Source organism: Paroedura picta, chromosome 1 (assembly GCF_049243985.1).
Source record: "Paroedura picta isolate Pp20150507F chromosome 1, Ppicta_v3.0, whole genome shotgun sequence".
Lineage (NCBI taxonomy): Eukaryota > Metazoa > Chordata > Lepidosauria > Squamata > Gekkonidae > Paroedura > Paroedura picta.
Window position 1 is genome coordinate 154,953,201 of NC_135369.1, and position 14,936 is coordinate 154,968,136.

A 14,936-nucleotide genomic window follows, 5' to 3' on the forward strand; every position below is an offset into this window, starting at 1 on the left:
TCAGTGCCAGCACGGGCTGCCTGGCCAGCTGATTGGGTGCCAGAGGCCTGCCTGCTGCTGCTGCAGTCACCTGCAGCCTCACCTGGATTGAGCTGTGCCTCCCATCGACTGTCGCCCAGAGCACATACCCTGGTCATTCTACCCTAGATACATTACCGCATGTGAACAGGTTTCATGAGAAAGTGACAGTGTTTGAATTTGTACGCTAAGTCTCTATAGATGGGGGTATGGCATGAAAAAGAAAGTTCCTTCACTCTTAGAGCTGATTCTTTCCAAATAAAAGCCTGTTATGCACATTCCTGCCAGGTATATACTTACATCACTGTTGGCAACTTCAGTGTCATTGATGACAAATCTGTAGCTGGCTTCTGCTGACAGGCTCTCAGCCTGAAGCCAGAAACGAACCTGCCCTCTATCCAAAATCTCATAGGCTAATTCTGCCTTCATAGGGATTGCTGCAAGGAAAGAACAAAGTGCAAAGCCAACATGTGAACCCTGTTGGAAATAACATTGCAAAATGCAAGTCCCAGCAGGTTACAGCTTTTGAACATTTTAAGCAACAAACAAGCAAATGCTCTGAAAACTGAAGGGAAAATCTCAACTATATTTACACAGATGTGTATTAAAGCTGTTTCTGTGTGAGTCAGAGCACAAGCTGAAGTGTGTATTGATTGCACTATTTAGGGCTTTTAAATACATAATCCAGTAAATATTAGACATATCCAAGCTGAATCCATTCCTCCAAACACATGTGCAGTGGTGAAGAAGATCTCTCTTAAACAGAAACTAATATTTGCATTTAATTAATAGAAAGATAAGCAAGCCGCTTTATGTATTTTTTAAAAAGTTTTAATTACTTTACTCCAATCATCAGTGTGTAAATACATTCCTACTGGGACTGAATATTAGATTCAGAAGGACTACTTACTTGGATTCCTTATTTCATGGCTTAGTGTCATCAGGCGTTCAAACTCTGAAAGAAATAATGTTCAGGTTTCAGTTTATTCTGATCACCCAAATAAATGTTAAGAACACTGTTGGACTCCATAAAGTGCCAATAACCTTCAGCACAATGAGGAAAATGCTGATGAAATTCCATTTTTGATGAAGACCCAAACGTGTGAGATATACAGACCATTGCATAAACACCTGCCCACAGAATTAACGTGTTGATGATGAAATACACGATTTAAACACGACGGAAAGCTCCTTAAGCATGCCAGCAAGAAGCCTCCATCTACCTTCTCCTTTACTCTGCTGACCCTGTTTCCCTGGGCATCATTTTGAAAAGGCTTCTTTGGCGAGATTGCAAAAGAGAATGAAAGCTGGTGGACAAGAAGTATTTACAGAGATCTATTATGAATGTCAGAAAATCCTCCTGGAACTTGTGCAAGAGGCTGGGTTCTACATAGCTGGATACAGAGATTAGCCTATTTAGCATATTAGACTTGCTAATAAGGATTCAGAAAATGGTACTAATTGCATGGTGAGCAAGTTTGCAAGCAACAAAAAGACCAAATTAGCAACTGAATAATTAAGTAAGGCAACAGATATTTCCATCTCATTCCAAACTGTATTACATGTCAGTAAGCTCCATACATTTCAAGCTTTAGTAGGCTTTCAATGGTTGGTGTAAATGGACAGGTTTTTCGTCAGTTTGACTTGGCCCATGAATTCAAATACAGCACAATGCTCATTGGCAGAGGTCCCCAACCTTTTTATCACCGGGGACCACTCAACGCTTGGGACCACTCAACGCCTTTTACTGAGGCCCGGTGGGGGGGGTAGTTTACTCCTCTACTCTCAACCACTGCCCTAATGCTCTCTGATCGCTAGGGTAATGTTTAAACATCCCTTCAAAATAAGATTCAGACACACCATAACAATGAACATAAGGACAATGACAAATCAATGGGAACCCTGAGCTTGTTTCTCTGCAACGAGATAGTCCCATCTGGGAGTGATGGGAGACAATAACACCCGAAGTGTGTTGTAAAGGGCCGGGGGGGATGAAGTAAAGGGCCGGGGGGGGGGGAGAAGGCGTCCTTCGAGGCCCACCTCCAATTAGTTGAAGGACCACATGTGGTCCGCGGCCCACAGGTTGGGGATCGCTACTCATTGGGCCTCTGCATGATTTCAGCCAATGGGAGGCACAGCTTGCAAGAAGATATTTCGATGTCCCTCTCCCAGCCAGGCTTTTGCCAGTGGCTGATGACCTATCTGCTCTCTCTCTCTAGACATCCTGGGATTAGCCAGTCAATGCTGAGATTGAGCAGGAAATTTTGGGCTTCTCTGGATCGGCTCTAAAGGGGACTCCTTCTTCATGACCATAGTTCAGGTTGGCTTAAATAGACCTGATTGTTTGACTGTTTAGGCCATTACTAGTTTGGCAGGGATAAGTTGGGTTCTCACAATAGGTAAGGATGATTAGCAGGCAACCTGAGGCGGTGCGAGTTTGGAACAGCACCACACCAGTCATGCAGAAAAGTGTGGCTGGGAAAGAGCACCCTTAAGTAGTAGTATAACATAGATCAATTTATTTAAGTAAACTAGTTAAACCTAAGTTGTGGTTGGTTGTCTTTGTGGAGTTCCATGGGGGAAAGGCTCTGTGAATCAAATCCTGTAGAATATGCATAGAAATAATGATCATTGCAATGTAGTGCTGAAGAAATAACCTGATATAACATGCAAAATTCACTCTGGGGTATTCATTTATTTTGTACAGTAGTTTATAATTTCAGCCAAAATCACATGTCAAAGTGTACAACTTGAAAACATAAGTATTTTTTTTCCCAAGCAATTTTTCATTGCTGGAAAAGTCAATTCCTTTTGGGGGGCAGTTTAATTCAAACTAATTTCTCAAGTTACCTCTTTAGCCTTACATGAGCAGATAGCTGCAAGCTAACAGTTGGCGATCCCTGTGCTATCATTTTTTTTAATCTTGACTTTCCTTCGGGGAGTTCGAGATGGTGGTTTGCTAATGATCTTCATTACTCTGCCATGTGTTACAAGGAAACTGGATATCTAAGCTCAAATGAGAAAGTGGTTGTTCTTACCTTCTTCATCCATAACATAGCTAGATGAAACACCATCAGTATCACTAACAGCAACAGAGTACGTTCCCAAATCATCTTTGTCGGGCTTTAGGAAATATAGTTTAGAACTAAAAAACAGAATTAAAAAAATCAGTGGCTTGCTATAAGTACCAATAATTTGGAAATACAGTTTACCCGGATTTATATAAAAGGATTCTACAACTTACTTATCTCCAATTGTTTCCACTTTAAACTTCTCGTGATCTTCTATCTCTTCATAGAATTTACTCCAAGCAAAATGAGAAGCATCAGTCATTTCTTTGCAGTCAAAGGCAAGGTAAATATTACCTTCTTCATCCACACCTGATGAGATTTCCTTTGTGCCTATAATATATTATTGAAAACATAATTGCTGGGGGGGGGGGGAGAATCATCTGACCCTAGTTTTGATTCAATTCAGCATTTAAGCATGTCCTTAAAGTCTGAACAGTTTTAATTTATACAGTATTGTAGATGGGACAAAGCCACATTGGAAGAAAAAGGCCAGTTTTCATTTTGAGATGAAAATACTGGGAACTAGTTTGCACATTATCATGTTAAGATACATCATCATAATAATGAAATGTTTACAATACTGGTAAGAACTGCAAGAACTAGGAACAGGAAACCACTGCCATGCATGTGGTGAAAAATTTTCAGGATCTCTTCCTCACAGCATGCATATATGAGAATCAGATGACTCACCAGCTTAGAACATAGGATTAGGGTAGACTGGAATGAAAAATGGCTCATACTATTATGAACATATGGCATGAGTTCTGTGTGTGTGTGTGAGAGAGAGAGAGAGAGAGTGTGTGTAAAAGATGTAAAATAAAACCGGGGGGGGGGATAAAATTGGGAATTGGCTCCAACAAAAAGAGAAAAAAAACAGGAAAAGCAGATTTGTAAAAATTGCATAGGGACAACATGCAGTATACATCAACTCTATCAAAAAGTAGTCCCTGTGTCATAGTTTAAAATTTGATAATAGGCAGTACCATTTCAGGAATCCTTTGATAATGGGAAGAATATAGCAAGTAGGGGGCTCATATCATTAGCTACGGCCTTTGCTGTTTGGGGACCCTAACTTCCCTTATTCACCAGTGGAAAAGGTGGCTCGTTTTAGCCCAGTAGTATCATACCTGGTTTCACCTGAACCAATACAGCTTCAGAAACATCAGATGCCTTGCCAATACCAGCATCATTCACAGGACGAATTCGAAATACATAGGCATTCCCTTCCTGTAGCTCAGTAACCTTGAAGGAGATGCACAACAAATTAATTATAACAAATGACTACATTCTAAAAAATAAACAGATCAAATAAAATGTTTTTTCTACCTTCAAATAACGGCGTGATGTTGGTTTCTCATTAAACGTTATCCATTCTTCACCTTCTTCATGCCTGTAGTCTACAAAATATCCACTAACAGGACTGCTGCCAATGTAAACAGGGGCTTTCCAAAGAATCACAAGAGATGTGCTCCTGACCTCACAGAATGTAAGGTCATAGGGAGGACCTAAAGCACATGGATCAGAAGAGGGGACCAGCAATTAATCAAACAGATCTATTTCTCATAAACCTTAAATTTTACTATCATTCTTCAGTAGAAGTAGTGAATCTTCCAACATAATTTTTTTAGTCTGCCATCTCCTTCCTGACATAATTTCATTCCATATTGGTTGAATACCAATGAATGTACCAGTTGGCCACCTATCATAGTCTATAAGTAGATCCTGAAATGTATTCACAATTCAGGAATCTAGAGTCAATCTGAAATTCTGAGGAAGACAAGACTTGTGAAGCTTTCCTCACAATTTGGTAGCATAATGCAGGTGAAAAGTTTAGAAGAAGAAGGTTCTTATATGCTGCTTTTCCCTACCCAAAGGAGTCTCAAAGCAGCTTACAATCACCTTCCTTTTCCTCTCCCCACAACGGACACCCTGTGAGCTGGGTGAGGCTGAGAGAGCCCTGATATTACTGCCTGGTCAGAGAATAGCTTTATAAGTGCCACGGCAAGCCCAAGGTCATCCAGCTGAGGGGGAGTGCAGAATCAAACCCGGCTCGCCAGATTAGAAGTCCGCACTCCTAACCACTACACCAAACTGGCTCTCAAAGGGAAAGTTGCCTCTTGACACATGTATACACCTACTTTTTTTCCTTGGACAAGAATTATTAATTGGTATTAAAGTGTAACAAGCTTGTTACACTTTAATACCAATTAATAATTCTTGTCCAAGGAAATATATATATATATATCTAAATAGAACCTCGTGGTTTCATTTTGATATAGCAAATATTTTAGTACAAGCATTCATGAATGCAAGTAGCATTTGTGTGAGAGAGGGTAGACATGAATGATTACTTATAAAGCAGTTTTATGCCATTTTTCTGATGTACCCAGCTGTACAATGAGTTTGGAATCACCCCCTTTTATTGATTGCAAACGGTTTCATTTTCATCTATATTGATTTCACTGTTTCTACCATGAAATGGAAGTAGTCTCCATTAAAGTTTTCCAAAATAACATGTACATTTCAATATTTACCTCCAGGAACTTTATATCTACTTGGTCATGTTTTGTGACACAGTACTTTTCATGTTAACAGAGAAAGAACTGCTGTAGTAGGGGAGGGGAAACTGAAAGAATTTTTGAACAATAGTTCTCTTGATTCCAGCTATGAACAGATAATTTTCCATGTCTTTCCATACTGAAAATTTGAAGTTTTACTCCATAGTTAAATTGTATCTGTACACAGCCCGTGGCGCCACGGGCGCCACGGACTGAATAAAAGAGTAAGGGGTAGTGGGGAGGAGTTAGGGCGGGCTCGGTCCGGGATAAAAACTCGGAGGAGCGAATCAGGAGCCGCGAAGCGGCTCCTGATTCGCTCCTCCGAGTGTCAATCCTGGACCAAGGAGGCAATGGGGAGGCGCGCGAAGCGCGCCTCCCCATTGCCTCCTTCGCCGCCATTGTCTCCGAGTCGATGCGGGGGAAGGAGCAGGGCTGCCGCGTCGCAGACGCGGCGGCCCTGCTCCTTTCCAGCCGCACAGCCGCCCGAGCCGATGCGGGGGAAGGAGCAGGGCTGCCGCGTCGCAGACGCGGCGGCCCTGCTCCTTTCCAGCCGCACAGCCGCCCAAGTCAATGCGGGGGAAGGAGCAGGGCCGCCGCGTCGCAGACGCGGCGGCCCTGCTCCTTTCCAGCCGCACAGCCGCCCAACTGTCCGTTCTCCCGGCCGCTGGGTCGCTGTGGGGGGGGGCCGCGCCGCCTTCTCCCACCTGCTCCGACGGCCGGGAGCCACCTGAAGACTGCTGCTGTCGCCAGGCTGCGCTGTCCCCCCTTTTCGCCTCAAGAAGCCTCTTCATGGCTTGCGGTGGGGGGGCGCGCCGCCTTCTCCCGGCCCTTCCAATGGCCGGGGGCCGCCTCAAGATCGCTGCCGTGGGCGGCCGCCGCCCTCCCGCCTTCTCCCCGCCGCGCTGGAAGAAGCCTCTCCATGGCTCGCGGTGGGGGGGGGGGCGCGCCGCCTTCTCCCGGTCGCTGCAATGGCCGAGGGGCGGCTGAAGATCGCTGCCGTGCCTGGCCACCGCCCTCCCGCCTTCTCCCCGCCGCGCTGGAAGAAGCCTTTCCATGGATCGCCGTGGGGGGGGGGGCCGCGCCGCCTTCTCCCGCCCGCTGCAATGGCCGGGAGACGCTTGGAAATGGCTGCCGTTGCCGCCCAGGGCCCTCCCGCCTTCTCGCCGCCGCTGCAGCGCCCTTGCAGCTTTAGGATCGTCGCCCCACTGCACCTGAGCTAACAAACAACCACGGACGACGCCCACAAGGTCAGTCTAGCGCCCATTTTATTAAAAACTAAAATGGGCTTAAAATCTAGTTAGATATATTTCTATATTGAAATAGTCTCGATGAAACATGTCTCATCACAGTATTAAAATATTCCCATTTTCATTTTGATTAAAATGCCAACATATTCATATTTCAACCAAGACGTAAATATCCAGAGTCATCCTAAGCAAAGTTGCACCATTCTAAGTCTATTGAAATCAAAGGTTTTAACTAGGTGTAAACTCTGCTTAGGATGGCACAGATCCTCATTGTTATTCTACAGTATTCACATCTCCTGTCTTGTTTTTAAAAGTGAATGATAGAATGGTGCATATATAAATCCAAAACTTTTTTGTAATTCACCCACAACAATCTGGAATGAAATGTAGAATACGTAACAGCATGACATACAAAAGATGGCATGTTTGACATGCATAAAGACAGTGAAATGGAAGTTAGAGAAAAGCCTCCAAGTACTAAGGAACAATTCCCTTGACATCAGCATGAGAACGACTGTCTCCTTTATAAATAAATCAAAAACCCAAGCCTTCCTGCTAAAAACACATCGCAAAAAAATAACAAGCAAACAAACCAACCGAAATCATTCCTCCTAAACTGTTCAGGTTTCTTTGGTTTGTAACAACCCTCAAATTTAACCACACTTCAAAGTCTAAACGTCAGGCTAGGACTACCCACTGTGTAGGACCAAGGAGGAATTTCTGTTATGTTGCTCTTCCTAACCCATGATCCTTGAAAGTGAAGGATAGTAGTCTTTTAAACAAACAAGCAATAAATAAATGCCATTAGGATGGTATTCGGTTATCTGACACATCAGTTGAAAAATGACTCTTCCGACAAAACTTCCATAGAGCAGGCAATCCTATGGAATTCATTGTGCAGAGAAGAGAAAAACACAAGATTGGTCTACGATGCCCATCGCAACAAACTAATAATGCAATCTGTGGTTCAAAATCTAATGTGTTCATTATTGCCACTGCATGACAAATGTTAAAGTGTGCTTTGTTTTTTTAAAAAACTGCATTAATGTTATGAATAGCCAAAATGCTTACCCGGCTCTGGCATGGTCCAAGCTTCACATTTGAAATGGTCACTGGGGTCAGATGCCTGTCCTATGCCGGCTATATTTGCAGCAGCAATTTTGAATTCATAATATGCGTTTTCTGTCAAATCCTCTACCTTTGCAGAACAGTTGACATTAAAAAAAATTAATGCAGATGATATTCCCGTGTCTTTTCAATCCATACATTTATGCATATTTAAGTTCACTGCCATTTGAAGAGGAATGTGGAAGGGAAAAGGTCTTGCTCTAACTGCTTTTATAAAAACTGGGACAAGTACCATAAGGGTAGTTTGGATGGTCTAATGCAATTTCTCAAAGAAAAAGAAACTTGGGATACTTAAATGGGTAGGTTTTGAGATGCGATCTTTTGTGGGAAACAGCATAGAGATGTCCACACAAGTTCATCTTAGAATAAATGTATTACCACATTCATTGTTGCTTTGTACGTGCATGTAAGCATACATATGCACACAGATGGAATTGTGCCAAGACACCCAGTGAGTTATGAATCATGAGAAGAAACATTTGAAAGGACAGGAGGAAAAAAGGGTGCTCATGAATTCAAGCTCCACTTGGTAGTTGTTCCTTTTTTTTCCCCCCAGAGGATTCTTCCCCTCCCAATCTGAAACATTATTAATGTTAATTAATGAACTTGTATTTGACACCATGGTCATTAAGCCTAGTTCTACTTAAGAGTCAGTACATTTTTTAAAAGCCTGTATGGTCACTGGAGCCTCTTGTGACATGGCGCAGAGTGGTAAGGCATCAGAAATGTCTGAAAGCTCTGTCCATGAGGCTGGGAGTTCGATCCCAGCAGCTGGCTCAAGGTTGACTCAGCCTTCCATCCTTCCAAGGTTTGTAAAATGAGTACCCAGCTTGCTGGGGGGTGGGGGGTAAACGGTAATGACTGGGGAAGGCACTGGCAAACCACCCCGTATTGAGTCTGCCATGAAAACGCTAGAGGGCGTCATCCCAAGGGTCAGGCATGACCCGGTGCTTGCACAGGCATGGTCACTGGATACACCAACAAAGCCTGTTATCACCCAATTCCAAGCAGTACACAAGGATTATAAAGTCATAAAGCTATGTTCTGAGGTGCTGTGTGTTGTAGAGCACAAAATTAGCAAAAGAAGTACTATGAATATTCAGCAAAAGCTACTATTTGCTTTACTTACTAAGGAAAAAGATAAATGTATATCATATTGATTCTTGAATGGACTCACTCATGCTGAGGTGGACAAAACACTGGGATGCCTTGCTTGCTACTCCTTACTGTGCATTATGTTGATGTAATGTTTTCTTTAATGCTGATGGAATTCTAAAAGGCACGTTGATGTCCAGCATGAACTAATCAGTTCATGTCACACCAAGAACAGAGAATTAACTGGCTATACACAAATGTATGTAAATCATATTAGGAACCATGTTGCCCATTTCTGTTATATATTGTATCTGCCTAAACAGTTGAAAAATGATCTGTCCTCTTGCACTTAGGCTATTCACACAGCTGGATCATGAGTAACCTATGCTTTTGGCTCAATACGGGAATGGCTAGCTGAATCAAGACATGATAAGGGCATAGGCACCTTCCATAGCAGACAATGGCATGTAGCTTTGTGCTTGTACCTGAATAAGGACTCCAACTGGCCCTTATGATATCCCATCCAATGCATGAAGATGCCCATGCATGAGCCTATATGACACTCTTTGATTCTTTAAAAGAAGAATAATAAGAAGAATTTGCTTTTAAACCAAACTTTTTTCTACCTTAAGGAGTCTCACAGAGGCATACAATTATCTCCCCTTCCTCTCCCCATAAGGCACCTTGTGAGGAAGGTGGGGCTAAGAAGTTCTGAGAGAACCTTGATTGGCTCATGGTAACCCAGCTGGCTACATCTGGAAGAGTGGGAAATCAAACCTGGTTCTCCAGATTAGAGTCCACAACTCTTAATCACTACACCATATTGGCTCTCTCTCCTTCAGTAAATATTTACCACCAAAGTAAACAGTAAAAACACAACAAAATTTTAAATCTAAATACTAAAATTAAAAAGCAGTACTGACCGTATAAATTCTCTCTTTAGTAAGAGAAGAGTTGACTTCATGCCAGTTGTGGTGATGGGCCTCCCGTTTGTCTATGTAATAACCCAAAATATTTGATCCTCCACTATATCTTGGAAGTTTCCAGCCAATGGTCATTGATTGGCCATCACAGTTGAGAAGTGTGATTCCATAAGGATATGATGGACAAGCTTTAAGAAGGCAAATACACAAAACATTAGACTAATGTTCAGAAATACAATAGCCTATTTAAAGAATGCCAAGTTTCTTCTCTTAATTGGGGTCCAAACTAGACATGATAAAAGTAGAGGAATCCCATTTTCTTTCTTTTCTTTCATTTCCTTTTTTTAATTGTGGGATTCACTGCCAATAAACACATGGAGATGGCCTCTGGTAAAGATGATTTTAAAAGGGGATCACACAGAGCCATGAAGGGTAGATCCATCAGTGGATACTAGCCATTAGAACTAAAGGTAATTTCCACATACAGTGGCAATGAAATGAGTACCAGTGCCAGGAGGAGGAGGAGGCTGTTTTGATCTCCATGCCCTACAGGTTGATCTTGTAGGACACCCGTGTGAAAAAAAAAATTTGACTAGATAGGCCCACTGGACTGATCCAGCAGGCAACATTTTCACACAGATTTCTTTCCCCATATTCAATGAAAGATTTCTAGGCCCTAAAAAAACACATGTGCTTGTTAAATGGGTTATAGATTTTTGTTGTTGTTTATGATGAGGAGTCTTCTGATTTTCCATCTTTAAAATTTCACCTGGAAATTTGGCAGTCTCATTAAGTGAGGAAGACAGCTGGCTAGGGCCCTGGTTATCAACCTGTTTTATTTCAAAGCTTAAACCTTACAGAAAGTCACTTACTGAGGGCTGCTTGTACGGTTATAGGCTCAGACTCCTGAGAATTTTCACTCATTCCCACCGCATTTGCAGCTTTCACGCGGAAGATGTATTTCTCTCCTGTTTCTAAGCCATGAACTGCAAACCTAAAAGAAATATGAAGGGGATTTGTCACATTCCATTGATATGCTTGCCTTATGTTACACAGAGAGAATTACAGTCCTACATATAAATCAAAAGTGGATACCACTCCAGTAATTTGGGCATGAGATAGAATGATAGAATCTAAGGACCAAACTGTGGGGACGTGACTCCATGTCTATGGTTCTTTCTCTATAGAACAGCCATCAGGCATCTCTCTGTCTGTTCCTTTATCACTGGGATATCACATATGGATGCCATCATCAAGACAGTTCATCCAAATTTAAAGAGAACAAAAAGACAAAAGGAGGGACATGGAAATTTTCCCATGAATAGACCATGCTGCTGAAAGCTGTACATGTTAAATTACTGCTTGACTGAATAACTGATACCCTATCTCAAATGTATGTTCTTGTGTAAAGTGGTGATGACTGGGCAACTTCAGGGAATCCGGAATGTAGCAGTTTGGATCCATTCCAATCTGGTTTCGGGACTAGTTAGGGGATTAACGTAGCTTTGGTTACCTTAAATGATAACCTGTACCAGACATTGGGTACAGCAGTACAACCCTGCTAGTTCTTCTGGATTTCTTGATGACTTCTGATACCATTGATATCCTTCTGGGATACATTTTTGGGGTTGGGACTGGGAGGCACTATTCTGTGGTGGTTTTAATCCTGCCTGAAAGGCAGCTTTCAGAGTGTGGTACCATATTGCTCCACCCCCTGGCTTCTGGCCTACAGGTTCCTGCAAGATTCCAACATCTCCCATGCTTTTCAGTATCCACATAAAGTCTCTGGGAGACATTATCCAGAGATTTGAACCAAACTGCCACCAGTATGTGGATAACACTCAGCTCTCCTTTGAGCTTCCAGAGGATCCCTGAGAGACTGTAGAAACTGTATACAGGTGCCTAGAATCGATTTTGGAATTGATGTGGGCTAGCAAACTCAAATTTAACCCTGACAAAATGGAGATGCTACTTGGGGGAAGGAAGGTTTGACCTAGGAATTGGAATACCTACTGTTCAGGATGGAGCAATATGCCTCTTAAAGGGGCAGTTTTGTAGGCTGGGGGTGCTATGGATCTAGGCCTCCAGTTGAATACAAATAGAAGCTATAATTGTACAAAATGATGCAACTAGAAACTTAACTGGACTGAGACACAGGGACTACATCACTCCAGATTTGTCTGTCTTCCTCTATCATTGTCTTCTGACAGAGGGTGAAGACTTCTTTGTTTTGTCTGAAATAGCTACTTTACCTCCTTAGGGATCTTATTTGTGGAAAACCAGCTGACTCTTTTCTATCTGCCCTCCAAGTTTGGTGAGGGTTGAATTTAAGGGGTCCAAGTTATGGCCACCCAAAGAAGGTGCTCCTAGGAAACTGCTTTCGTGGGAAATGACAGGTGCAGAGTCAGGAGTATATAAAATGGATCCTGTGCAAGCTAGAAACCTAAAGTTGCAGATGCTCCTCTACATGCCCTCCAAGTTTTGACCCCTGTTGCTTTGAAGTTTTGTAACTATTTAGGTTAAGTGGAGACAAGTCTGTCTGCAAATGTATCTGTTTACAAACCACCATAAACTGCTTGAAAGTTTGTGGAAAGTTTGTGATGGTTAACCTGTTTGCAAGCCACTAAACAGCAAAAATTCACCATGAATTTTAATTTGTAAGCTGGTTTCTGCTCATCCCTACTCAGCATTCTGTGCCAGCAATAGCCTCTAAAACAGCCTTTTACATCCTTTTGACTGTGGAGAAGCCCCTGAAATAAATTTTCAGACTTTGAGAACCCCTGGAAATGATATCAACTGGCCACACTTCCCTGCCATGCCCCCCAGAAATACCATGTCACTGGAAGTGACATCACCATCTGCACCTTTCACTCCTTTACTATAGGAGATCCACCTCATGTAGGCTGGCAAGAAGGACAGGAGCTGAGAAGAGAGTCACAACCGACTCTCCCCTTTTGATTTTTACAGCTACAGCATGCACACTGAGCCCTCTGGGCAGAGGCAACCAGTTGCTTAGCTTGTTCCAAGTCCATTAAGATATGAAGGGGAAGGTTGCAGACCCCACCAGAGCTCCTATGGACCACTCTATGGACCCCAGTTGGGAATCCCTGCTCTAAAAGATTCAAGTGAGCATATCAAGTTGTCCATTAGCCCAGCTAGGCCAGCATTATTACTCAGACAGCACTTGATGCATGATTTAATAAAAATTCCACAAATTGAATCTGGGACCATCTGTATGAAAGCTTATGGCCTCTTCTTCATGAAGATCCCTGAAAGTCAATATGTAATTGCCACAAGAGTGTAGGAATGAGATTCAGCCCTGTACAATGCTGGCAATGTCTAGAGCCACATGAGTAGACCAACTAATATTGCTCCTTCCAGGGTGTGAGACCCCAGTTGATTTCTCCCAATAAATCGACTGTATGGAAGAAAGATCTTTTTATTGAAAGTATAATGAATTAAGCATCTACAAATTCTTGCTTAGACTCAAGTACTTTGGGTCAGAGCTATGTTTCCCTTAGCTTGAAAACCCCTTCCTCCTGCCATTGGACCTGTAAAAACAAAAGTTTACTTCAGATACAACCATCTCTTCTGGCCCCAAGATTGGGCAGATAATCAATTCCCAAAACACCTAACAGATTTATCAGCCTCCCAGCCTGCCTGAACCCTGGTTGAACTCTATATAAAAAGAACAAAGATGCCAACCAGTATGGGGTTACATTGACCTAACACCTCTGCTCTAAACAACTAAACACAATTAAAGAAAGACATGGCAAATGCTCGTGAATACCGGATTTGACACTTGGCAGCATTTACCTCCCTGGATTCTATCTATAAAGAAAAAGGTCAAGGGACTCTTCCTTCCCACATTGTCCTATCATCTAGATGTTAGATGTGAAATGGGATCCTCTATGTTTCCAAAGCTATATTGAAGACAAAAAGCAACTAAATTTTGTTTGGGGGAATATCTAGAAAATAAAACAAAGTATATAAAGGTTTTTCTGTACCTGGTATACTTGACAGGCTTATGATTACAGGGTTCCCAGCGGTTTGATCCCACCACAGAACAGTCAATGTAATAGCCAAAGAGATCTTCTTCATGCTTTGGCTTATCCCACTGTACTATAACAGAAGACCTTGTATTTCTTGTTGCCACTATGCGTCCCGGAGCAGATGGAACAGCTGTGCCACAGAAAGAAGCATTAACTCCATTTATAGCAAATTATGTAACATGAACAACATAAAACCACTTACTTCCCAATTATAAGATTACGAGTACTAGCAAAGAAGTTCTTAGAACAGCATATCCCAGCTGTGGAACCAACACAATACTAATACTGCTCAGTCAAAGCTGTACAGTTTTAACCCCAACTGATTTAAATGGAAAGGTGTTTTTTGCGTCCACTGAGATCTTAACAATGTTTAACTCTGACAGAATCTTCCTCCAAGAAACTACATTGGTGTTCATATTGTGCCCTGTGGCATTAAAGAGATATTATTGTGGTGCTTCAGAAAGACACTGATAGGAACAAGCCTACTGATTAAAATTAATCACAATCCCAACCCCGTGCCTGCTACCGTGCTGCCCTGATTTTAAACACCTTCTGTACCTTATCCTTTTTCAAGTTCCCTTCCTCTCATTGTTTTCTTGCACTCATTCATGCCCCTTTTCTATTCTTTCTTGTCACTTGCACATCCTTTCCTTTTTTTTCTGCCGAGTCCTTGACTCCTACCCCTATGCCACTTCCAGGTGGCTTTGAAGCATTCTGAAGGCAACTGAAGAATAGAAAAGTTGCAGTGGTGGTGATGAAACTGGGAGCAGGAGGAAGCTTCGTCCAGGAAGACTGAGTAGCAGGCAGAGCTTAAATGTCATCAGGTGCCCTGTGCTTGCAGCTT

The 14,936-nt window shown here is 42.4% G+C and overlaps 1 protein-coding gene across 1 annotated transcript in view; it reads right to left on the reverse strand.

Annotated features, from left to right (window-relative positions):
* The window catches only part of MYOM2 (myomesin 2), a 96,505-nt gene that overhangs the window by 31,678 nt on the left and 49,891 nt on the right, over positions 1 to 14,936 (reverse strand). The window contains exons 16-25 of the mRNA XM_077309297.1: positions 14,048 to 14,222; positions 10,913 to 11,034; positions 10,041 to 10,228; positions 7,966 to 8,092; positions 4,416 to 4,594; positions 4,217 to 4,331; positions 3,263 to 3,419; positions 3,057 to 3,163; positions 929 to 973; positions 319 to 455 (exon numbers count right to left, since the gene is read on the reverse strand). Coding sequence (XP_077165412.1) covers positions 319 to 455; positions 929 to 973; positions 3,057 to 3,163; positions 3,263 to 3,419; positions 4,217 to 4,331; positions 4,416 to 4,594; positions 7,966 to 8,092; positions 10,041 to 10,228; positions 10,913 to 11,034; positions 14,048 to 14,222 — 1,352 coding nt within the window. The remainder of the gene's footprint in view (positions 1 to 318; positions 456 to 928; positions 974 to 3,056; positions 3,164 to 3,262; positions 3,420 to 4,216; positions 4,332 to 4,415; positions 4,595 to 7,965; positions 8,093 to 10,040; positions 10,229 to 10,912; positions 11,035 to 14,047; positions 14,223 to 14,936) is intronic.